The sequence below is a fragment of the Acomys minous genome (assembly GCF_964271855.1).
Source record: "Acomys minous genome assembly, chromosome: 11".
In the NCBI taxonomy this organism is placed as follows: Eukaryota; Metazoa; Chordata; class Mammalia; order Rodentia; family Muridae; genus Acomys; species Acomys minous.
Window position 1 is genome coordinate 2,539,145 of NC_140492.1, and position 25,415 is coordinate 2,564,559.

Genomic DNA, 25,415 nt, shown 5'->3' on the forward strand with positions numbered 1-25,415 from the left:
GTGACACACACCTTTAATCCTAGCACTTGGGAGGCAGAAGCAGGCAGATCTGAGCTCCAGGCCAGCCTGGTCTGTAGAGTGAATTCCAGGATAGCCAGGGCTACACTGAGACACCCTGTCTCAAAACAACAAGAAGAAAGGAAATGGACCTTTTCTTGCTGTGAGCTATCAGTTGCTGACAGCTTCCCCTCTAGCGGCAGAGCTCTGTGGTGGGCTCGCCTCCACGCTGAGGTCGGCCAGGGCCTGTGCATGCTGTCACCTTTGTGTTCATGTGTGCACTGCCCAGCTGTGTCCAAAGACACCGTTGCTTCTGCAGAGTAGCCATATTTTGAAATATGAAGGCACATGCTTGCCTGCCTTTCTTTTCCTTTTCTTTGAGATAGGGTTTCTCTGTGTAGCCTTGATAGTCCTGAACTTGCTCTGAAGACTAGGCTGCCCTTTCACTCCGCCTCCCGAGGGCTGGGATTACAGGCGTGTGCCGCCACCGCCCCAGCATTAGCCCCATTCTCGAGAATGACGACCTCGGGTTTATATTCAAACACACCCATTGTTTTAACCCAGCTCGTGAGTTAGAATGCTGTTTTGGGAATGTCTAGTAAGCTAGTTGTTAGTATTTAGAGTATTTGTAAAGGGCAAGATTATCTTTAGTGGGAAGTTTCACTAGGGTATACAGGGTGCTCACTGGGTAAAGTGCTTGTTGTAGGAACATGGTGACCTGAGTTTGGAGTCAGTGTAACCCACTGCTGAGATGGGGACACTCAGGTTCCCCTTGGCAGCCAGACCTACTAAGTCCAGTGAAGACATGACTCAGAAAATGTAAGATGGAGAAGGGTAAGCAAGGACACCCATGCCTGCTTCTGACCTCACATGCAAGTGCACAGGAAAGACCCTGTGCATCCACATCCACACATGGCACACACAGGAACAACATTTTTAAACCTAAATAAAAAATAAATTGTATACATTTAAGTATTTGTGTTTATGAGTCACTTGTTTGCCTAGTGCCCTCTGAGCACTGAAGAGGGTCAGATTTCCTGGAACTGGCAATGCCCACATGGTTGTGAGACACTGTGCCTGTGCTAGGAACCAACACCAGTCCTAAGGTTTCATGGGAAACAGTCCATGTTCAGAGCTTATTTAATGAGTAGATAGGTTCAGGTTGTGCTAAAACATCAATAATCAAAGGGATACATCTTTTTTGCTTCGTACAGTCTGTTTTGACTGCCTTGCACACATTAACTTTGCTTACCATTGAAGTCCTGGTGTAATTTTAAGCACAGGTGTAGTAAGTGTGCCAGTGTCTATGAGTGTGGTTCTTTTGAAAAGGTCTCAGTGGACCCCTAACGGCTTTTCATAGATTTGACACACACAGAATGATCGGCCAAGTCAGTTTCTCCTAGTGAACCAAGGTATTTATTTATTGTTTTGGAGACAAGGACTCTATGTAACTTTGGCTGTTCTGGAGCTTGTTAAGTAGACCAGGCTGGCTTTGAACTCACAGTGATCCACCTGCCTCTGCCTCCTGAGTGCTGGCATTAAAGGCGTGCGCCACCACGCCTGGCTCCCAGTGTGTTTCTTAGTAAGTAAACTTGTTCAGTGAATTAATAGGTAATGTAGACACTAGTTTTCATATTTGCTTTTTCTCCTTTAGGACAAAGTTGATAGTATCCAGTTTTGTAACAATGGTGACCGGTAAGTGTTTGCTGCTGCATTGTTTCTGTGTGTTTTCAGGCAAATTAAGTAACAGGGCTGACTCTTCTAGCTGCTTGCTGTTTTCTGCAGTTCCGTTGTTAGTTGTAAGGTGTAATGACACATCTTGACAGTTCGAACGATGATCGCCTTATGCCCTTTGTGGTGGTGCCTGTTGGTCCTGAGGATAGACCCTGTCTTGTGCATGGCACCTAGTACTCTGCCAGTGAGCTGGGATGCCGTCCCACGCTTACCTTTTCTGACGTTGAGATCTACTCAGCAGTTTTAAAAACAGCATACCTCACTGCTAACCTGTGCGCTGCAGTACGTCTCAGCAGGTGGAGCATGGTGAGGTTTTAGAGCCGTGTGGTGAAGAGTTAGCTGTTAACTAGAGTCTGTTCCTGAGCAGAAGGTTAAGAAAAACCCTGAGGAGCAAGCATTTGATAATCCATAGTGCAGCTGTCTTCTGGCCTCTAGGATATGGCTGGTTTCTTTTTCAAAGCATAGTTTTAAACTTTGAATTTCAACCTGGGCTTAGTGGCGCACGCCTGTAGTCCCAGTACTCAGAGAGGCAGAGGCAGGCGGATTGCTATGAGCTCAAGGCCAGCCTGGTCTACTAAGCAAGTCCAGGACAGACAAGGAAGGCTACACAGAGACACTTAAATTTTATAGTTTATATTTTATGTCTGTTGAGTTAGAGTTTAAAAAGGACACGCTTAAGATGGACTTTCTGGGGCTGGAGAGATGGCTCAGAGGTTAAGAGCCCTGGCTTGTCTTCCAAAAGTCCTGAGTTCAATTCCCAGCAACCATGTAGTGGCTCAGAAGCATCTATAATGAGATCTTGTTCCCTCTTCTGGTGTGCAGGCAAAACACTCTATATATAATAATTAAATAACTCTTAAAAAAAAAAAGATGTAGTTTCTGTGGGTTAGAGGGATGGCTCAGAGCACTGGCTGCTCTTCCAGAGGTTCTGAGTTCAATTCCCAGCAACCACATGGTGGGTCACAACCATCTGTAACGAGATCTGGTGCCCTCTTGTGGTATGCAGGTGTAAATGCAGGCAGAACACTGTATATAAATAGTAAGTAACTCTTAAAGAAATAAGAAGGGATGGAATATCTGGTGCTGCTAACCTTCCCACATCTTTAATTTGTTCTTTTTCCCCTTCTCTAAGGAACATTTCTCCCTCTTGTATTGTTTTCCCAAAACTCAGTGTGGAACAACTGAGTTTTGTAGTGTGTTTTACTTTGTAAATCAGGCTGTTTTCCCCCCCCCCTTAGTGGTGCCCTGAATGGTCTGAGCTCTCTCTGACCCTGTAGATCACGGTCATCAAGGCCACTGCTTTAAGTTTGCATTGTGCTTGGTGTCAGGTGTAGCACTTGGTATTTGCATGTGAGTGGATTTTCTTGAATGTTTCAAGGTTCTTAAGTGGTAGCAGAGATGGAACAGCGCGGATTTGGAGGTTTGAACAGTTGGAATGGAGAAGCATTTTACTGGATATGGCTACCAGAATCTCAGGGTAAGTCACTGAAATTGTTTATTACACATAGGCAAGTTGTTGGCATGTTACTCCGTATGTGTTGTTAATTTTGATGGGAGAGTTTAAATACCTTCTACAAATTATGAATAACTTACCAGAGTGAATTGACTATTGTGTTTTTAAATACTCATTCTCAGAGATGAATTAGTGAAGGAAACTAAGGGCTCATGTGTACTTATTACTTTGACCAAACTTGCCAGAAAGTAGAGTAAAGGAGAAAGGATTTATTTTGGTCCATAGTTTTCAGGGGTTTCAATCTATCATGGAAAGGGATGGAGCAGAACCGACCAGAGCAGTATACCGCTAGGCTGGTTCCGGAAGCAGAGAACAGAGAGAAGGGGGTAGCCAGGGCCTGTGACCTGCCTCCCACCCAGGGCCTGTGACCTGCCTCCCACCCAGGGCCTGTGACCTGCCTCCCACCCAGGGCCTGTGACCTGCCTCCCACCCAGGGCCTGTGACCTGCCTCCCACCCAGGGCCTGTGACCTGCCTCCCACCCAGGGCCTGTGACCTGCCTCCCACCCAGGGCCTGTGACCTGCCTCCCACCCAGGGCCTGTGACCTGCCTCCCACCCAGGGCCTGTGACCTGCCCCCCACCCAGGGCCTGTGACCTGCCTCCCACCCAGGGCCTGTGACCTGCCTCCCACCCAGGGCCTGTGACCTGCCTCCCACCCAGGGCCTGTGACCTGCCTCCCACCCAGGGCCTGTGACCTGCCTCCCACCCAGGGCCTGTGACCTGCCTCCCACCTGTCACCACCTCCTAGTGATGCCTCATGAATCCAGAGGAAGCTGTGATTAACCTATTGTCGTTAGGTCTCCTTGTGTATTAAAACGACACAGGCATGAGCCTGGTATAGGGGCACACACCTGTAATCCCAGCACCCAGGGAGGCAGAGGTAGGTGGATCACTGAGTTTGAGGCCAGCCTGGTCTACAAAGCAGTCCAGGACAACCAAGGCTACACAGAGAGAAACCCTGTCCGGGGGTGGGGGGGACTTAGAAACTTTGCATGCTACAGTTAAGGCTTATAATATGGCCTAATGCTGGGTTCCATGGTGCATACTTTTAATCCCAGTGCTGAGGAGGCAGGCAGATCTTTGTGAGTTTGGGACTAGCTTGGTCTATGTATCAAGTTCGAGGACAGCCAGATGGTAGGCTTTGAAAGGCGTATATTACTCTTTCCTTTGTCTGGTAATTTTTGTCTTTTATTCTCATGTAGGTACCTGTTATGAAGCATTTATCACGTCTTAGTTTCCATTTTGTCACTGTGATAAAATACGCTGACAAAAGCAACCTAAGTGAAGGCAGAGACTTGAGGCAGGCAGGCAGTCACACCGCCTTCCTGGCGAGGGCAGGCAGTGGCGACAGCTGCGTCCTACACTCGCCCGGTCAGGGTTCTCTGCTTTATCTTCTGTGGAGAAACAGTTGACAGAAACTAGCGAGTTGGTTTTGGGTGAGGAGCAGAGTAGAGCATTGTGGTTTTGTACGTGGCCATGGTATCCTAGACTCCACCCTGACCACATAACTTGTAATTCTCTCCTGTGGTGCAGCCCGAGGCCACTTAAAGTTAGTTTGCTCTGGGTTGATAAATAGACGCAGGATGGTTACACGGATGCCTTTCTTTCTGGCTTTACGTGGCTCAGGCTCCCTCTCCTCCCCACTTGCTAGTTATAGGCCTGTCCACTGCCGTGTGTGGTTTTATGTGCTGGTGACCTAACCCAGTCTGTGACTGTGGGCTGACCCCGCCAGCCACCCTTTATTTTGGCCTGTGCTTTTTTTGTCATATGTGTACTGATGAGGGGACTGTGAGCCGTGTGTGATCTGATCTGCTGTCTCTGTAGCCTTGGCTGTCCTGGAACTCCTCACTGTGTACGCTAGGCTGCCTGGAGCTCAGATCCACCTGACTGCCTCCCGGAAGCTGGGATTAAAGGAGTGCACCACCTTCCCAAGTGAGTTTACAGTGTCTTTGCTTTGTTAGAGACACATCTTCGGAAGAGGAGAGGTTTATGAAGCCCAAAGTCACAATGATAGCTTGGAATCAGGATGATAGCATTGTTGTCACAGCCGTGAACGACCATGTCCTCAAAGTGTGGCACTCTTACACTGGGCAGCTACTTCACAACTTACTGGTAGGTAGTTAATTAAATGTGGTAATTGCCAAGTATTCATTTACTAATTTTTAATGTTTATGTATATGAGTGTCTAACACTCTTACACTGGGCAGCTACTTCACAACTTAATGGTAGGTAGTGTAATGTGATAATTCAGAAATCTTAATTTACTAATTTTTAACATTTTTATATGTATGAGTGTCTGTCTACATGTGTGTATGTGTACCATGTATGTACCTGGTGCCCACAAAGATGAGAAGCAGGTGCCAGGTCACTCTGGAACTGGAATGAAGCCCATTGTGACCTGCCATATGGGCTCTGGAAACTAGATATGGCCCAAGAACCTGAGAGCCATGTTTTTCCCCCAGAGTTTTGTTTTGTTTTGAGACAGGTTTTCTCTGTGTAGCCTTGGCTGTCCTGCACTCACTTTGTAGACCAGGCTGGCCTCGAACTCACAGAGATCCACCTGCCTCCACCTCTGAGTGCTGGGATTAAAGGACTATGCCCACGCCTGGAGCCCTGACCCTTTTAAAATATACATTTATTATTATTATATACCTTATGTAGCTGTGTAGAAGTTCTCCCTGCCTTGGAGCTAGAGTTGTAGTGGAGTCCACAGTGGCTGCTGGGACGTGAACTCTGGAGGAGCAGAGCACCCACTTACCCACCGAGCGGTTCTCCAGCACTCCTAAGCTTTGTTGTTGTTTGTTTGTTTCCGAGACACAGTTTCTCTGTGTAGCCTTGGCTGTTCTGGACTCACTTTGTAGACCAGGCTGGCCTCGAACTCACAGAGATCCTCCTGCCTCTGCACCCCCCCCCCTCCCCAGTGCTGGGATTAAGGGCGTACTCCACCACCGCCCGGCCCCCTTAAGCTTTTAAGTCAGGACTTTTTTCTTTGGAACTGTAACATTAATGTTTGTTTAAGTGATTCAAGTGATAGAATTTTTATATACGTGTGTAAATCATTGTCACTAGTATACTTTAAAGCTCTTATATAGTAATATAACTTGCAAACTGTCCTTAATATTGTGGCTTTGTTGAATAAAGGGACATGCTGATGAAGTGTTTGTTTTGGAGACACATCCCTTTGATTCCAGAATTATGTTATCTGCAGGACATGATGGCAGCGTCTTTATATGGGATATTACAAAAGGCACCAAGATGAAACATTATTTTAATATGGTAAGTAAAGTGAGTTCATTTGTGCTTTTTTGGTTATGAGAGTTAGCCAGAAGCTGACTGACATGCCACAGCAACTTTGGCACAGGTCAAGGGTAGCTGAATCTTAGGGAGCGTCTGATACCCATCACGCATTTGAACATGGCATTCTCTAAACGTAAAGATGTTCACACGTTACCTAGATAGGTTTTTGACTCTGCATTTATTTCAGTGTGCTTATTCATTTATTTTTCATTTATTTCATGTGTGAGTATATCTTGCCTATGTACAGTGTGTGCAGTGTTCACAGAGGCCAGAAGATAGCAGCAGATTCTCTGCAACTGGAGATTGAGATGGTTGTGAGCCATGTGGGTGCTGCTGGGCATTGAACACTGGGTCCCCTGGAAAGAGGAGCCTGTGCCCTTAGCTCCTGAGCCATCCCTAGTCCTGTGAGCCCTGAGTAAGATGAGTCGGTTGTTAGAGTCTGGATGATGTCAGTGTTTAATTCAGCTCTGCATTAGTTGCCCCAATGCCTTTCATAGTGATAGCTTGTGGCCTGGGTCAGGATCTCTTGCAGATTGGATGGACTGTCTGTATTAGATGGCTAAGCTGTCTCTCATGACCTCTCGGTAGCCTGCTCCTGCTGTTTTCTCTCTCCGCCCTCCCTCACATGGCAGCTCACACCTGTCTGTAGCTTCAGGTCTTAATTCACAGGCACAGTGTGTAAAGCTGACCAGGCATAGTGGCTCACACCTGTAATCCCAGCACTCGGGGGACAGCGCCAAGCAGATCTCTGTGAGTTCAAGGCCCGCCTGGTCTACACAGTGAGTTCCTGGAGAAAAAGTATTAAAACTTAGTAAAATAGGTTGGAGCTGGCAAGATAACCCAGTGGTTAGTAGTTCATACACACACCCAGTGTCCTCTTTCTAGCTGGCTCCTTCCAGGGCACTGCACCCATGTGTACAATCACCCCCTCTCATATGCAGATAATTAGAGCTTGGTAAGGACTTTGAACCTTTTAACCAGGCATGGTAGCTCACCCTGAAATCCTAGCATTTGGGAGAGCGAGGCAAGATTGCTGTAAGTACGAGGTTAGCCCGACTGCAGTAGTGCCTTCCAGCCCTGCCCGGACTTGGGTATGAGACCCCAGCACCCACATCCAGCTGCTCACAACTGCCTGTAACAGAAGCCCCAGGCAACCTGACACCCTCTCTAGCCTCTCCTCTAGGCATCCAAACAGACACATGCAGACCAACACATAGATGTGTAAAATTAACATCTTAAACAACAAAGAGTAGGGTGCTAGGACACTGAGCTTGTACTCTGTGGAAGAGCAGCAAATGCTCGTAGTGAGCCGTCTCTCCAGCCACAGCTTTGCTCCTCAGTGACAGAACAGCTCTTCCTAAATACATACGGACTTGAGGGATGGAAAGGACACAGACTTCTGAAGTCCCATAGAAGAGCTGTGAGGTGTATCTGCAGGAGTCACTGTAGGACACAAACCTCAGGCGGGACGCAGGCTTAGCTTGCTTTGCTTAGATTGGCTCCCCCAGTTAGGTAGGCTTCTTGTCCAGCAGAACTGTGTGGGGGGGGGGGGTCGCGTCCTATGCACGTGTGTATGTGTGTGTGTGTATGTTTGGCGTGCTCCTCTAGCAGGACCCCGGAAGACGTGCAGGGTCCTATGCATGCATGTCAGTGTGTGTGTGTGCGCGCGCGCGTCGTGCTCCTCTCCTTCCACATGGACCCAGGTTGTCAGGCTGGCCTGTGCAGCTGTATTACGAGCCCCTTAATGACTTTATTTCATGTTTGCAGCAGAGCACAAGGCATTTTTCCTCCTCTCTTGGCTTACTTGGTTATGGACGTGTATTTGTGCTATCAGTGGTGCACATGCTCTCCCTTACCCCTAACCCCCAGAATTTTTTCTATGTAGCCCTTGGTGTCCTGAAACATAGTCTATAGACCAGTCTGGCCTCCAACTCAGAGATCTGCCTACGTCTTCCTCCCGAGTGCTAGGATTAAAGGCGTGCACCAGTACATCCAGTTGCTTTTTTATTTTAACACCCCTCCCCCAGACACTAAACATACTTGTCTTAAAGTTTAAATTACTGGAGAATTAAATTTAAGCGGCATTGTGCTGTGCTGTTCTCTTCTCCAGCTAAGTGTAACTTGGAGATGCTGAGTTCATGTAGTTCACAGCCAAGGCAGAGTTTAAAGAATTCCCATGCTTGACACACACACACACGGTGTCTTTCATGGAAACCAGGACTTTTCAGTGAGTGCATGTGACTTTGAGGTTTATTAGTGTCAGCAGTCTTGTTTGCGCATTAGAACTCAGTTTAGGCCGGGCGTGGTGGCACACACTCAAATCCCAGCACTTGGGAGGCAGAGGCAGGAGGATAACTGTGAGTTCGAGGCCAGCCTGGTCTACAGAGTGAGTCCAGGACAGCCAAGGCTACACAGAGAAACCCCATCTCAATCAAACAAAACAAACAAACAAACAAAAAAACCAAAACAAAACAAAAAACAACTCAGTTTAATTTCTGAAAAGTTTGATTTTAATTTTCAAATACTGAATTTTGGTTCAGTTCCCTGTTTACCAGTATTAGCCTCTTACATTAAACCAACTTAATAAAAGTAAATAAAATACAGCCTCTTATATTAAAGCAACTTAATAAAAGTAAATGCCATTCACCTGTGTGAAGTAAAGAAAGCCTTTACTTTTTGTTGTTGTTGCTCTTTTTGAGACCGGGTTTCTCTGTGCTCCTGGCTGTTGTGCACACGCCTGTAATCCCAGCACTTGCCGAGGTGGAGGCAGGGGAATTCTCTGTGAGTTCAAGGCCAGCCTGCTCTACAAAACTCACAGGACTCCAGTCAAGGCCTGGGCTACAGAGAGAAACCCTATCTTAGGCGCACGGATTAAATTTAGAGGCCTGTGCGTAACTTTGACAGATAGAATGCTTTTCTGGCATGTTCAAAGCCCTGCATGCAAACCCTGACTCTTAAAAAAAAGTTCAAGAAGAGTAATATTGAATAGTGTAGATAGCATGTGAAAGATGTCTGTAGAGCAGAATTTACTTGTTCAATAAGCAATGGATCCGTGGTTAAGAACTTGTTGCTTTAGCGGAGGACTTGGGTTTGGTTCCAAGCACCCACATGGAGGCTCCCAACCATCAGTAACTTAATAGGGATCTGGTATTTTCTTTTGACCTTTGATATATCAGGCATGAACACAGAGCACACACACACATGTAGGTAGAGTACCCACACATAGAAAATAAAGTGAATTTCTAAAGCCGTTAATTTGTACTGCTTGCACAGTGGCTAGAGTGACCTGCACATGTGCTGGGTTTGCTCTCCAAACTGCTCAGCTGTGCTGACAGGTGCCCACACTTCAAGCTCAGGTGGCCTGGTCTCTTCTGGCCTATGCTGGCGCCATGAGCGTGTGGCGTGCGCTGAAGCAGAAGGTCACACCCTTGCGCTAGGACAGCTTGTTATTGCACCTGATGTTCTTTCCCTGGCTTCCCTAGATCGAAGGACAAGGCCACGGAGCAGTGTTTGACTGTAAGTTCTCACAGGATGGACAGCATTTTGCCTGCACAGACTCTCATGGGCATCTTCTGATATTTGGTTTTGGATGCAGCAAACCATACGAAAAGGTCATTTTTAATGCTTTCTTGTAACATATAAGGTGAATAGTTGGGAGCGGAAATTTGGATATAGTTATTTAATTTCCTGGTATTTCTAATTTTAAATACCATTAACAGATACAGATCTCAAAAGTGCTACTTTATGGTCTTTACTTTTATAGATTCCCGATCAGATGTTTTTCCATACTGACTACCGACCATTGATAAGAGATTCCAATAACTATGTCTTGGATGAGCAGACACAGCAGGCCCCTCACCTTATGCCGCCACCGTTCTTGGTGGACGTGGACGGGAACCCTCATCCCACCAAGTACCAGAGACTCGTGCCTGGTCGGGAGAACTCGGCCGATGAGCACCTGGTTCCACAGCTCGGCTACGTGGCCACAAGTCAGTGCGAATTCCTTTCCTCTGTGTGTGTCTGTCTCTGATTTTGCTATGCCTTTCTGGCTTTTATGTAATTCCCTTTGTAGAGTAGGCTGGCCTTGAAGTTGGAGCTGTCCCCTGTTGAAGCAGGCATGCTGAGATTGCACGCCTGTGTGCTGCTGCACCTGGTGATTGGTGGAGAGATGGCTCAGTGGGTGCTTGTCCAGCCTGACCAACCTGAATTTGATACCCAGGGCTCACAAGTGGGAAGGGAACCAGCTGTACTGTTACCCTGAACTCCACAGGCACACTGTGGCGGTGCCTTCCAGGGGCCTGATGACACTTCTGGCCCCTGTAGGTACATGTATTTTTGTGTGCATCTGAACACAAATAAATGTAAAAATTTTTATTTTAAAATTCTGGAAAATTTTCAAAGAATAATTCAGGCAATTCTGATGCTTTAGACCACCAAATCTTAAGGTTTTGCAGGATTAGTTTTTTTTTATATTTATTTATTTACTTGCTTAATTATGTATACAGTATTTTGCCTGTGAGCCAGAAAAGGGCACCAGATCTCCTTATACATGGTTGTGAGCCACCATGTGGTTGCTGGGAATTGAACTCAGGACCTTTGGAAGAGCAGTTAGCTCTCTTAACCTCTGAGCCATCTCTCAAGCCCCGCAGGATTAGTTTTTAAGATTTATTTATTTAACTGGGGAGTGGTGGCGGTGCACACTTTTAATCCCAGCAGATCTCTGAGTTCAAGCCCAGCCTGGTCTACAGAGTGAGTACCAGGACAGCAAGGGCTACACTGACGAAACCCTGTTTTGAAAAACTGAAAAGAAAAAGATTTATTTATTTATGTATATGAATGTGTGACTACTACATTTCAGGATCATTAGTATTAGTTTTTAAGATTGATTTATTTGTATGATGTATGATCGTTACGTTCAGTGAGTGTCATTCATATGACTGCATTTGGGCTTGCTATTTTTTGCATTTGTTAATCTTTTCTGTTCTTTGTGACTTTTGTTGTTGTGTTTTACTTGTTAGTCTCAGGGTTGACTTGAGAAAGCGCTTTGGGCTTTAGCCTCAGTCTTATTTTGAGATAAGGTCTTTTTTTGGGGAGAGAGGCGAACAACATGGTTTCTCTGTGTAGCCTTAGGTGTCCTGGAACTCACTCTGTAGACCAGGCTGGCCTTGACGCATGCCTCTTACTGGTGCTAGTGTTCCTTAGAGATGTGAGCACTTGCCTGGCCTTCACAAGACCGCAGAAAACAAACACTGACTCTGCACTAGCGTCTAAGCCACCTTTCCCTCAGGACCTCTGGGGCAAGTGGAGACTGGTTGTCTTTTGTTGGAGAACAAAAGGCCACATTCTGGGGCTGGAGAGATGGCTCAGAGGTTAAGGGCACTGGCTGCTCTTTGAAGGTCCTGAGTTCAATTCCCAGCAACCATAGGGTGACTCACAACCATATGTAGTGAGATCTGGTGCCCTCTTCTGGAGAGTAGGTGTACATGCAGACAGAGTACTGTATGTATAATAAATAAATCTTTTTTTTTTTTAAGGCTGTATTTTTTTTCTGAGGGAAGAAATGTCACTGCTTCTAGCCCATGGGCTACCACCCAGGCAGTGTGGTTCTCACATACAAGGTCTATTAACAGCTGTCAGAGCAGCACAATGTGTGAAGCAGAGATGGTTAGAGGGACTCCCATGGTCTGTGGTTTGCATCGTTGCATAGAGTCCCATCCTGATAGGGTAGGGTTGGAACGCTGTCTCATTGTCGTCCTTCCCTTGAGTTTTCCTTTGCTCGGGTGCCTGGAGGCCACCACTGAGCTTCATGCCCAGCCTGTTGATGTGTTTCAGTTTTTCTGCTTCTTTCTGTGTATCATGGTGACAGATGAGTGGGTGACTTTGTAGGTGACGGAGAGGTGATTGAGCAGATTATAAGCCTGCAGACCAGCGACGGTGCTGAGGGAAGCCCCGGGCCCAGCGTTCTTGATGGGATGATTCGGCAGTTGCAGCAGCAACAAGACCAGAGACTGGGAGTGGATCAGGATGTGACTGCAAACGGACTGCCTCATGGGGAAGAGACAGCCCGAAGAGAGAGTGAGTACACGTGAGCGCTGCACTGTAACAGGAGAAGCGGGTCGCGCATGGGGAACCCAAGTGCAGCAGCGTAGTTGTGCGTGCACCTAAACAATACTCTGAAAATTGCTTTGTTAGCCTCTAAAGGGCTGTCAGCTGGACTGGCTGTAAGAGGGTGTTACCGATTGTACTGAGAGGCTTTCCTTGCTTTGACACGCATGTCTTTGTGAAACCCAGTTGAGTGGAGATTGCTTCCTTCCTAAGTCAGCTTTTACGGCCGAGCTAGGACAGGCCGGGGCCTCAGTGACTAATGCAGAGTGGTACCCTGATGGGCTGCCTTAGGGATTCCTGCTGGGAAGAGACAACATGGCTACCACAACGCTTACAAAGAAAAACCTTTAATTGGGGCTGCCTTAACAGTTTCAGGGGTTCAGTACATTGTCGTCATGGCGGGGCGTGTGGCAGCGCGCAGGCACAGCAGGGGGCACGGCAGCGTGCACGGCAGTGTGCAGGCAGACACGGTGCGAGCCTGAGAGTTGTGCATCTGGGCCCTCAGGCAGCAGATGGAAGTGGGTGTTGATTCATACCAGCTGTTCCACAGTTTACCAGTTGTCTTCCTCCACAGCTTTTATATTAAAGGTGGTATCTTTTAGGATCAAATAGTGCTGTTTTACACATGTTGTCTGATCATTTTTCCTTAATTGAGTTTTTGTTTTTTAAGATTGATTTATTATGTATACAGTATGCATCAGATCACATTATAGATGGTTGTGAGCCACCATGTGGTTGCTGGGAATTGAACTCAGGACCTCAGGAAGAGCAGTCAGTGCTCTTAACCACTGAGCCATCTCTCCAGGCCCCCCTCAATTGAGTTTTAAGCCAGACATTGTAGCGAAGAGTATTACAGAGTGTTTATCTGTCTTTAGGGCACCATATGATATTATTCGGTATAGTTTGAAAGTATTAGTAATGATTTGGTAGCTACCATGCTTATTTATATTTTGTGTGAAAATAACAGTTTGACTTTTGAGTGTTGATATTTAGAATTCACCTCATTTCTAATGTTTTGTCAATATTTTGTAAGTTTCACATTTTTATTTTGTTTTTCTGTGGTGTTTAAACACCAGCATTCACATGTTAGGCATGTTGTTTCTGAGCTGCATCTCTAGCTCAGTCATTGGTTTTGGTTTGTTTTTGTTTTCCTTTTTCTTTTTTCTTTAGAGAAAGGGTCTCTCTCTCTCTCTCTCTCTCTCTCTCTCTCTCTCTCTCTCTCCCTCCCTCCCTCCCTCCCTCCCTCCCTCCCTCCTGTCCTGGCTGTCCTGGCTGTCCTGGAACTCACTCTGTAGAACCAGGCTGGCCTCCAATTCAGAGTTCTACCTGCCTCTGCCTTCCAGGGCTGGGGTTAAAGGCGTGTGCCACCATTCCTACCTAAGCCAGCAATTTTTCTCCCCTCTCTGTTGTTGTATTTTTCGAGACAGAATTTCACTGTGTAGCCTTGGCTGTCCTGGACTCACTTTGTAGACCAGGCTGGCCTCGAACTCACAGAGATCTGCCTGCCTCTGCCTCCGAGTGCTGGGACTAAAGGCGTGGGCCACCATTCCTGGCTAAGCCAGCAAATTTTAATATAAGTCTCTGTGTGTAAGGTGTGTTCTTTTGTGCAGATTAGGACACCTATTGGAGCAGAGTGCTCATAGGAGATTGCCTGCCTGCTGGCCTCTTAGCTGAGAGCGTCACTGCTCTGTCTGCCATTACCAACCTGTTACGCTCCACTCCAGGGCTCCTAGGCACTGCCCATAGGACGTCATATGTGTAAAGTTATGTGTATGTGCTGAGTACACGCAATATGTGTCTTGTGTGTGTGCCTGTGTGCCTATCCACACATGTATGTATACACATGTATCTAAATAACAATTGAGGCCAGAACAGGGCTAGAGTTACAGGAAGTTGTGAGCTGCCTGATATTGGTGCTGGGTGTGAACTTGGGTCCTTTACTAGAGCAGCAAATGCTCACAACCACTGAGCCATTTCTCAGCCCAGTTCACTTTTATTCTTGTGTGTGTGCTTATGTGTGTGTGCTTGCCTGCTTTGAGTGTTTGCCGTGTGTGTTCAAGTGATTCTGGGGTCCAGGAGAGGGCGGCTGCCTAGAGCTAGAGTTAACGGCAGTGTGAGCACCTGTAATGAGTGCTGGGGACTGAACTCAGGTCCTCTGGATGGTACATGCTCTTAGCTGCTGAGCCAGCTCCAGCCCTTGGTGGAAATTAAAAAGAACCAAACACTTTGATTGGTAAAATACTAATTTCTGTGTCTGCATGAGGGAGTGCATGTTTGTGGGGTGTATGGGCCCACAGAAGCCAGACCCCTGAAGCTGGAATTCAGGTGGTTTGATAGCTGCCTGCCTGGTGGCCGAGGGCATCAGACCTCTCTTGATAGATAGCTGTCCCCATGGCTTTTGAGGGGCTGTCTACCATTAACAGGTTTTCCCAAAGTATCTTGAAATAAAAATGCAACATTTATGTTTTTACAATTTTAGGACGTTCCAACTGAAGCTTATCAATTAGTGTTAAGTGCTCTATGTATGTTGTGGCTTGGTGTGGTTTGGGGTGTGTGTCCATAGGAGGAGCGCACCTCTACTGTAACATGTGTAATAATTTGAAATCTTTGAAAATGCTTCCTGGTAATTCTCATAGGTTTTAGAAGACTGAGTTTAGACACCCAGTCTCCTCCAAACATCGGTCTTCGCCGAAGTGGGCAGGTTGAAGGGGTCCGTCAGATGCATCACAATGCTCCCCGAAGTCAGATGGCCACAGAGCGTGACCTGCAGGCTTGGAGGCGGAGAGTGGTTGTTCCAGAGGCCCCGCCAGGCATGTTCAGGTCTGTTGAGAGATCCGTCCTTAACTCTGAGGAGGATGTTTTAGTGTGGTTATCTACAAGCCTTTCATCTCTTGTTATAGGAATTACCATTTAGGTTTATTTCAGTAATGGATGGGCATCTATTTTAATTGTGGAGAGATTTCAAAATTTAATTGCCCAGCATTGTTACTGCATTTTGGTCATTGCCAGTCTTGTTTCATATGTGAAGATACCTATTTTTCTCTCAGTGTTTTTTGGAAATTCCCAGACAGATAGTGTCTTACTTAGGAAATATAGGATGTGTTCCTAAAGTCAAGCATTATTTTCTTTACCACATCCTCTTTTTGTTTGTTTGTTTGTTTGTTTGTTTGTTTGAGACAGGATTTTTCTGTGTAGCCTTGGCCATCTTAGACTTACATTGTAGACAAGACTGGCCTTGAACTCACAGTGATCCATCTGCCTCTGTCTCCAGAGTGCTGGGATTAAAGGCGTGCACCACCACGCCTGGCTCTTTACCATATCTTTAAAAATAAAAGTTTTTTCATATAGCCAAAGATGTAGTCAGTATTGAAATTGCTCAAATGTTGTATGTACCATTTTCAATTTTTGCAGGGCTATTGTAAAGTATGGTACAGGGCACATAGAGCATCTAACTTGTCTTTGTAATGTTAGCACCTGTTGATGCTACTGTGGCTAGGTGATAGCTTCTTGAACTCACAGAGATCCACCCGCCTCTGCCTCATGAGTACTGGGATTACAGGTGTGCTCCCCGGATCCCGGCTTGTCACAGGCGCTTTTAAAAGAGAGATTTACTATTATCAGCATTTCTACTGCATGATCAAGATGTTATGTAACAAACTGGATAAATTCCTGATTTGTTTTCTTTAGCTTTAAAATAATTCTCTTTCTTTCTTCAACTCTGTTTTAATTCAGATTAAAACAAACAAACAAACAAACATTGGTTCCGAGCGCTGGCTGCTCTTCCTGAGGAGTTGGTTAGATTTACAGCCCCCTTGTGGTGGCTCACAGCTGTCAGTCTAGTTCCAGGGGCTCAGATGTGGGACACATGGATGAGAGTCAGTGTGGCCAAAACACTCATACCCATTTTTTTGAGGGGGAGTGGGGAATTTGTGTCGCCCCCCCATCCCCAAGACAGGCTTCTCCGTGTAGTCCTGGCTGTTCTGAAGCTCACTCTGTAGACCAGGCTGGCCTTGAACTTAAAGATCTGCCTGCTTCTGCCTCCCAAGTGCTGGGATTTAAAAATGCATATGCCACCACCACCCAGCCTTTTTTTTTTCTCTTTTTTTTCTTTACTTTAAATGTTCCTTAGAAATCAGCTTTTGTCCTTTGTTACATTATTATGTAGGCAGCTTGGCTAAGACACCATCCTTTCCTAAATTAAGATTTTATATCAAGTCAGGTGTTTCTAGCAGTTTCAGTTTTCCATAGAGAAAGCAAAGGTCGTTTTTAATGTAATGGTAACAAGATCATCTCCTGCACAGTGTTAATGACTTGGGCACAGACAGACGGATAGTACTGCTACTTTTGTTAACTGTGAGGTATAAAACATGGAAGTGAATTATTTGCGTAGGGAAGATGTTGCTTTTAATTTTACTCTACAGAAAGGAAGTGTAATCTTGGAAAACCTTGGGAGCATTGGATTTGGGATAGGACTACTCTTAATACAAACAATGAGTAGCTTTGTACGGTTCTGTTTTTAATAAAAATTAATATGTATGTAGATGTAAAATTCTAGGCGGTTACCTTGGGGGGCAGGAGGGGAGCTGGACCGGACTTGAGCTGTAGTCGGAGTGAGGCCTGAGCTGAGCTCTCGGCCTAAGCCCCCAGTGGGTGCAGCCAGAGCAGCGGCAGGTTTGTATTAACAGACTGGCTGTGTGTGTTCTGGACAATTCTTAAGACTGTAGTAAGTTACCATGTCTATCAGTCCAAGAGCCCCTGTCACCACATACTTAATTTTGCAGGCGGTTGGAAGACTTTCGCATAGAGAGAGGTGAAGAGGAGAGAAATCTGTATGTAATAGGGAGGAAAAAGAAGACTTTCCAGCTCTCACAAAAGGTAACGAATTACCATAAAATTAAAATTCAGTGTTCTTTGTGATTTATAAAAGCACCAATAGCTTTCTAAAATGAGTTTAATTGCCTAAAGTCTCTTTTTGGGTGTTTAAAGACAACATAGAACTATCCAGTTCTTTTGTGTTTGAGGCAGGTTCTTTGTGAGAGAGCTGCCTACCTCTGCCCCTCGGCATGCTGGGATTAAAGCCTGCACTGCCACCGCCTTTCTGAACTGTTCAGCTGCTGCTGCTGCTATTCTCCTTTATGTTTTGTTTTGTTTGTTTGTTTGACAAGCTTTCTCTTTGTGTGTAGCCTTGGCTGTCCTGGGCTGTCTTTGTAGACACACACATACACACGTATTTGAAACACACACAAATAACGTTTTTTTTGAGACAGGGTTTCTCTTTGTAGCTTTGGTTGCTCTGGAACTCACTCTGTAGACCAAGCTGGCCTTGAACTCAGAGATCTACCTGTCCTTTGGCCTCATGAGTGCTTATTAAAGGCGTTTTGTGTGTGTGTGTGTGTGTGTGTGTGTGTGTGTGTGTGTGTGTGTGTGTATACATATATATGTGTATATATATATATATATATTTTTTTTTTTCTCTTTCTCTGTCTTTTGACTCTCACACTGATCTGTGGGGTCCTAGGGATGGAACCTTACTCTTAGGGTTGTACACGCTAAGTAAGCATTTACCACCTGAGTTACATCCCAGCCACTGTGGGCTTATGTCACCCATGGTAACTTACAAGGTAGTGAGCATGCGGAGCCACTCACCCACTCAAAGGGAAAGGTACCAACTCCGAGTTAACAGTGTGTGGCAAAATTACTTTTAATTTTTGTCTCCTTTAAAACCACTTAAAGTTAACTTCATACAGTGCCCATTTTGCTGACAAAGCTTATGTTTCTTTATGTTTTAGTCAAATTCGATGGTTTCGGTATCCCAGTCTAGACAGCGGGCTTGTAAGCGTAAATATGCAAATTATAGTAGAAGAAACGCCGGCAGCTGTGACTTGTCTTCAGGAAACGAGTCCTCAGGCTCCGTGAGACGAGTGAGTAGGACTGAGGGTATCGTACTGGGTGTGTCTGGCTTGTGTCCACACGTGTGCTTGTTAGGGATTAAACCTAAAGTCTAGGCATGGCCGACTGGAGGTCAGCCCTCAGCCTTCGGAAGCCTTTGATCTTGAAGAAGGGTCTCCTATGGCTCAGAGGCCTCCTGTCTCCCACATGCTAGTGACTGCCAGTAGACTATCCTGTTTGTCTTCGTTCTGTTTTGCTTAAATGATACACACTTTAAATACTTACCTGTTCTGTGGGTGAACGTCAGGCTTTACTTAAAGCATGTGTGTTCTGGGGTCCAGCACTTTCACCCCATGAGTACTTGCACTGGCTCAGTTACTTCACATTTATGTGAATATGGATTGCTAAAGATGACATTTCACAAGTTTGGTTTTGACCCTTGGTTGGCTGTTAAAGAAAGGAGCATGGTTTTGCTGTGCCTGCAAGGCTGCCTGGCGTCCCTCTCCCAGGTGTCTGAGGTGACAGGGAGAGCTCTGAGCCGGCTTTGTGGCCGTGTTTCCTGGCTGACCTCAGTCTCCCTTGCTTATCCTTTGGCATGCTGAGATGACAAGCACCTGCTGACATCCCTGAGGGAGGGTCATTTTATTTCGTTTTGTTGGTGTGGTTTGGTTTTGTGTGTGTGTGTGTGGTGAGGGGTGGTTGTTATGCAGCGTTTGAGACAGGGTTTCTCTATGCAGCCCTGGCTTTCGTGGAACTCGATTTGTAGCACAGGCCGGCCTTGAGCCTCTGCCTTCCAAGTGCTGGGATGAAAGATGTGCTCACCACCACCTGCCCCTGTCTGAGTTGTTTTTTAATTTTACTTAATTATTTTATGTAAATGGGTGCTTTATCTGCAGGCCAGAAGTTGTGAGCCACCATGTGGTTGCTGGAAATTGAATTCAGGACCTTTGGAAGGGCAGCTAATGCTCTTATCCTCTGAGCCACCTCTCCACTCTGTCAAAGCATCTTTTTTGTTGTTTTCGAGACAGGGTTTCTTTTGTAGTATGGCTGTTCTAGACTCACTTTGTAGACCAGGCTGGCCTACTCACAGCAATCCGCCTGGCTCTGCCTCCTGAGTGCTGGGATTAAAGGCGTGCGCCTCCACGCCAGCCTCAAGACTTTTAATAGAACTCTTTATAATTAGTTTTATCAAAATATTCACAAGCACATGCAACACAATAATAGCTGAACATTTTTGTTGTTAGTGAAGGTGTCATGCATCCATTTCCCAACCTGTTCTACACCACCTGTTTCCTGTCTCTGCTTTTTTTTTTTTTTTTTTTAAGATTTATTATATTTATAGTGCTCTATCTGCATGTGTGCCTGTAGTCCTGAAGAGGGCACCAGATCTCATTAAGATGGTTGTGAGCCACAATGTGGTTGCTGGGAATTGAACTCGGGATCCTAGGAAGAACAGCCAGTACTTTTAACCACTGAGCTATCTCTCCAGCCCATCTTATTTTTAAGTATTTATTATTAATTAATTTTTTAAAATTTAATTTTTTGGATGTGGGTTTGCCAGCATGCATGTATGTACATCCAAGTGTGCTTAGTGCCTGGGGCGGATCGCCTGGAACAGGGGCTTCAGATGGTTGTGTGTTACCATGTGAGTGTGGGGAGCCAAAGTCAGGTTCTATGGAAGAACTAGCTGCAAGTGCTCATAATGGCTGAGCCCTCTCACTGGTCTCACATTTATTTATTTATTGCATGGGTGAGTGGACATCAGGACAACTTGGAGAGTCCAGGTCTCTTCCTGTGGGATACAGGGACTGAGCTCAGGCCCTCAGGCTTTTTGGGAAGTATTTTTATCCAATGAGCCCCATCTTGCCATAATTTAATTTACATGTTTATTTAATATATATTTATATTTAATTTAATGTATATAGTGCTCTGCATGTATGCCTGCAGGCCAACAGAGGGCATCAGATCACATTATAGATGTTTATGAGCCACTCTGTAGGTGCTGGGAATTGAACTCAGGACCTCTGGAAGAGCAGTGTTCTTATCCTCTGAGCCATCTTGTTGCTTTTAACAAAATCTCATTTGTATGATTTTACCAATGAAGAGTTGGGAGCAGCCAGACTTGGTGGTGCACGTCTTTAATCCCAGCACTCGGGAGGCAGAGGCAGGTGGATCGCTGTGAGTTCGAGGCCAGCCTGGTCTACAAAGCTAGTCCAGGACAGCCAAGGCTACACAGAGAAACCCTGTTTCAGAAAAAGACTAACAAGAAAAAAAAGCGTCCATGGGTTATTAAAGGTGGCATGCATTTTAGGTTCTGTCTAATTGCATTTCTACTAAATACTTGAATTTCTTAGGTATACTAGTCCTGTTGGGACTGCTCGTCAGTTGTGACTGTAGCCTGTGTGGTCACGGTTTTCCTGTTTCCTTTCTAACCCAGGAGTCTTCCTGTGAGCAGAGTGAGGCTTCTTATTCTTCGGAAGATGATGAGTGGAAAAGTGACCGAAGAACTGAGAGTGACAGTGAGAGCTCAAGGTACCGGCTTGGTTTGATACTGTTCGCAGTTTAGTCGTTGCCGCGGTCAGAGCTGTGCTGTGAGCAGAGGACTGTGCTAGACTAGTTCTGCACTGTATCGGAGACGCTGGCGTGCTTTAGCACGTACGTGCTTAGTAGTGCAAACTAAGGGCGTTAACATTTAAAATGAGCATCAGAGTGTGTCTGCAACCTTCTTACGTGTTGATTATGAAATGCGTTGAGATCAGGTTTCAGAGCGAAGAGAATGATGAAGTGCCAGCTTTTCACATTGCTTCCATATCCACAGACTAGTTAGCCACGCCCAGCTTCCCCAGACCCACAGCACACACCGTTGGTTGTTTGTTGTTTTCTGTGAGGCTCTCTGCCCTGTTGTGTCCTCTGCTCCCTTGTGACTGCTACCTGAGTTGTGTTCAGAGCTCAAGAATATGTGTTACTCTCTTCAGAATATTTTTGAATAGTACAGTACCCATGGCATAAAATACTGACTATAGCCAGCTGTTGGCGCACACCTTTAATCCAAGCACCTGGGAGGCAGAGGCAGGTGGATGTCTGTAATTCAATGTCAGTCTGGCTACTGAGTGATTTCCAAGACAGCCAAGGCTACACAGAGAAACTGTCTTGAAAAACAAAAAACCAAACTGAACAAAACTAATTAGACTGTGAAGAGATTGAGAGACGAGTGAGCCAACCATCCACAGTCAATGGCCGCAGCAGAGGCTTCTCTTACAATGCTGCTAACTCTGACCGGCTCGACTCCCAGGGTGTGGCTCTTGTTAACACTTCACTGCACTCACTGCACTGTTTGCAGTGAGTTGATTCAGCGGGTTCACTTGGTCTTGGACTCTAATGTGTCACAGTAACTGTTTTGCTTTATGAGAGGGAACTTATTGTATGGCTGTACACCTGGCTTTCATCAGCTCTCACGTAGAGGAATTTGACAGAGGAAAAGGGGCTGGAGATGTGGCCCTGATGCTAGAGTGCTTGCCTGGCGTGCACAGGGTGGTGGGCGCACCTCCTCCTGCTGTTAGTGAACGTTTCTTTATCCACATCGTGTGTGTGTGTGTGCGCACGCGTTTGCCTGAGTTAACCTGTGCAGTGTGTGCGTGGCTGTTGGCTGAGGCCAGAAGAAGGCATTATATTCCTTGGAGCTGGAGTCCAGACAGTTGTAGGTGCTGGGAATTGAACCCCAGTCCTGGAGGAGCAGCCAGCAGTGTCAGCCCTGGGATGTGTGTCAAACCCACGCTGTCGTCCCCGTCCCGTGTCGTCCGTGTCCCCACCCTCGGGCCATTGAAAGCCTCTCCTCCTGCAGTGACTCCTCATCGCGGTACTCTGACTGGACAGCCGACACGGGAATCAACCTGCAGCCTCCCTTAAGGATGTCGTGTCGCCGTCGAGTGACACGGTTCTGTAGTAGTTCTGAGGATGAAATGTGTACGGAGAACATATCTCCGCCAAAAAGACGGCGGAAAAGAAAGAAGGACAGCAAGCCTAAAAGAGAGGTGAGACAGCCCTTTGAAAAGAGCGTGAGCCTCTGCCTCTGCACAGCTCTGTTCTCCACATCGCGGTGTGGCTCCTTTTTGTTTTATTTTTTCCTTGTTTGCTTGAATTTCTTGCCTTTTTCTCTAGTTTTCTTTTCTCTTGGTGTTGCGATTGAACCCAGGGCCTCAAACCTCACACTGTGCATCTAAGAGGTAAATTCTGATCTTCAGGGAACCGTGTGTAACGGTGCACAGAGTTAGGTGACTTTGTAGTCTGCGCTCCTGAGCCCCGCCTTCCGCAGTCCTCCACGGCTGTCCTGCTCTAGCCTGCCTCCTGGTCTGCTCATCTTTTTGTTTGTTTGTTTGATTACAGAGTTTCTCTGTGTAGCCCAGGCTGGCCTCGAACTCAACAGAGATCTGCCTGCCTCTGCCTCCCGAGTGCTGGGATTATAGGTGTGGGCCACCATCCCTGGCTCTCTTAGTTTATTTCTGTAAACAGCTGTTCTTGACAAGTTTTTCTTTTTACAATTGTTGATGGTTTTCAGAAGTGGGTTTCTTGGGGTCTGGTGCAAAAGAGTTGAGCGAACAGTTAGAAGTGAGGACCCTGCTCTGAGAAGTGCTGACACTGCTTTAGGTCTGGAACTGGCCCTGTGACCAAGAGTAAGAGGAGACTTGTGGGGTTTACGACGTCTCTCCTCCTACCTCTTGTTGCCACCCCCCAACCTGCCCCCAAAAAGCAGCAGCAGCAACAACAAAAATGTTTCTGTGTGTAGCTTTGGCCATCATGGGACCAGGCCAGCCTGGGCTCCGAGTGCTTGAACTAAAGGCGTGTACCACCATGCTTGCTCATTGCCATTTTTATTTTTATTTTTTTCTGTTTTCATAGTTTCCTATGACTGCAGTCATACTTGCTTTTTCTTTCTTTTTTGAAAGATTTATTTATTATGTATGCAATGTTGTGCCTGAATGTACACCTGCAGGCCAGAAGAGGGCGTCAGATCTCATTACAGATGGTTGTGAGCCACCATGTGGTTGCTAGGAATTGAGCTCAGGACTTCTGGAAGAGCAGACAGTGCTTTTAACCTCTGAGCCATCTCTCCAGCCCACTTTATTTCTTCATTATGTGCCGAGTAGGCCCTGCCTCATGCTGGTGTCATTAGTTAACTGTCAGTGTTTCCACTTGTTGTTTAAACTGCATTTCATTTAGGGTATTGAAGCCTCTACCTCCCTTCTGCCAACCCTTCACTCTGGATATGAGAAAGGTGCTTAGTGGGGAGAGGGCACGCAGATGCTTTACTTCTCCCAACTTTTTAGGGTCAATTGGGTTCTTTGGGGGCAACACCTTTCTCCAGGAAAAGGAAGTGCAGCAAGCAGCCTCCTCCAAGGCACCGTGTTAAAACGCTTTTCTCTGTCTCCAAACCACCACACCATCCGTCTCTGGTCTCCAAACTGCCGCAAGCCTCACACCACACTTTGTCTTTCTTATTATCTTCCTGTTCATCTTCCTCTGAGTCCTAGAGCACGCCCCTGTCTGTTACCAGCTGGGAAAGACCACGCCCTGCACCAGACAGTTACCAGTTGTGGACAAACTAGAGCCCAAACTACAATCTCACACTTGGGATTAAAACAAAAATGTATTTACATAACACAACTGAGTTTACAAAGAAGCCAAAACTATATGTGCACTACATGTGAAGGCTTTTCTTGTTTGTGTATGAACAAGCATTTCCCATTTCTTGCTTTGGTAGGTCGGAGCTGTAGATGCTTCTGGCTTCTGAGTCACAGCTCTATTGTCCAGGGCTCCCCAGTGCTCCACCCCCTACCCCCAAGCTTGGTCATGTGGCTTTGGCTGTGGCTTTGAACTGCAAAGGGGGGATTCCTAATGATGATTACTAGGCTGTGCTAAGTGAGTCTCACAGAGTAGCTTATGCCTAGAACACATTCGTAAGAAATGTCCTTCTGGTGGGACATAAGGGCGTGGGGGGTGCTAGCTGGGTGTAGGTGGCTTCACGTAAGCAGAGGATTGGATCCAGACATGTTTAATAATTTTTTTTAAAGCAATAGATGCTTGTGTATTGATCCCAACAAAACCATTCTGGATAGTGAACTATTTGTTTTTCAATTAAGCAGTGTACGTTGCTTTTCTACCAAGCTTTGTTGTCTTCTTCCTGGCAGAGCTTGCGAAGCCTCATGCCAGCAGAGCCTGCAGACACCGAACATTTGCAGGAGTTTCACCCACCCGTGTGGATAACCGACACCACACTTCGGAAGTCTCCTTTTGTTCCTCAGATGGGTGACGAGGTGAGGACACGCCTTCCAGCATGTGCGCATGTGAAAGTGGAGCGTGCTGCTCCGTGGCTTCCTAGTGAACACTCTGCCTTTGCAGGTCATCTACTTCCGTCAGGGCCACGAAGCCTACATTGAAGCCGTCAGAAGGAACAACGTGTATGAACTGAACCCTAACAAGGAGCCGTGGAGGAGGATGGACCTTAGGGTAGGTCGTTGTTGAAGTCTGGTGCAGAGTTACGGCAGAGTTAGCACAGCGAGAGGAGCCGTGTCATGAGGAGATAATGGGACTTTCCCAGTCTGTTTGTAATGTGTTATTCAAGCACCTAATGAGGCTGCTGTGTGGACCATGCTTCCCAGGGGTGTAATTGGCAGTGGAGTAGAAGGCAAATGATTTTCAGGCCTTCGCAGCTGTTTTATATCTGGTAGCTTCAGCAAGAAGTAGAAAGCTACTAAACACATGACGAAGGCAGTTGCTAGGAGCATGACAGCAAAGTGATGTGGCCATGCTGCATTCCTGTGTTGCTGGCTTTGTTGAATCTACACGTCCACGAAGCTTAGAACTTGCTTAGTGATGGGAGAGAC

The 25,415-nt window shown here is 46.3% G+C and overlaps 1 protein-coding gene across 2 annotated transcripts in view; it reads left to right on the forward strand.

The window, feature by feature from the left end:
- BRWD1 (bromodomain and WD repeat domain containing 1) overlaps positions 1 to 25,415 on the forward strand; it is a 77,925-nt gene that overhangs the window by 22,178 nt on the left and 30,332 nt on the right. For both annotated transcript variants that reach the window (XM_084800823.1, XM_084800822.1), the window contains exons 12-25: positions 1,652 to 1,692; positions 3,110 to 3,208; positions 5,205 to 5,355; positions 6,385 to 6,519; positions 10,023 to 10,151; positions 10,304 to 10,529; positions 12,427 to 12,615; positions 15,282 to 15,465; positions 17,427 to 17,520; positions 18,435 to 18,566; positions 20,972 to 21,066; positions 22,376 to 22,565; positions 24,720 to 24,845; positions 24,931 to 25,038. In XM_084800823.1, coding sequence (XP_084656949.1) covers positions 1,652 to 1,692; positions 3,110 to 3,208; positions 5,205 to 5,355; positions 6,385 to 6,519; positions 10,023 to 10,151; positions 10,304 to 10,529; positions 12,427 to 12,615; positions 15,282 to 15,465; positions 17,427 to 17,520; positions 18,435 to 18,566; positions 20,972 to 21,066; positions 22,376 to 22,565; positions 24,720 to 24,845; positions 24,931 to 25,038 — 1,899 coding nt within the window. The remainder of the gene's footprint in view (positions 1 to 1,651; positions 1,693 to 3,109; positions 3,209 to 5,204; positions 5,356 to 6,384; positions 6,520 to 10,022; positions 10,152 to 10,303; positions 10,530 to 12,426; positions 12,616 to 15,281; positions 15,466 to 17,426; positions 17,521 to 18,434; positions 18,567 to 20,971; positions 21,067 to 22,375; positions 22,566 to 24,719; positions 24,846 to 24,930; positions 25,039 to 25,415) is intronic.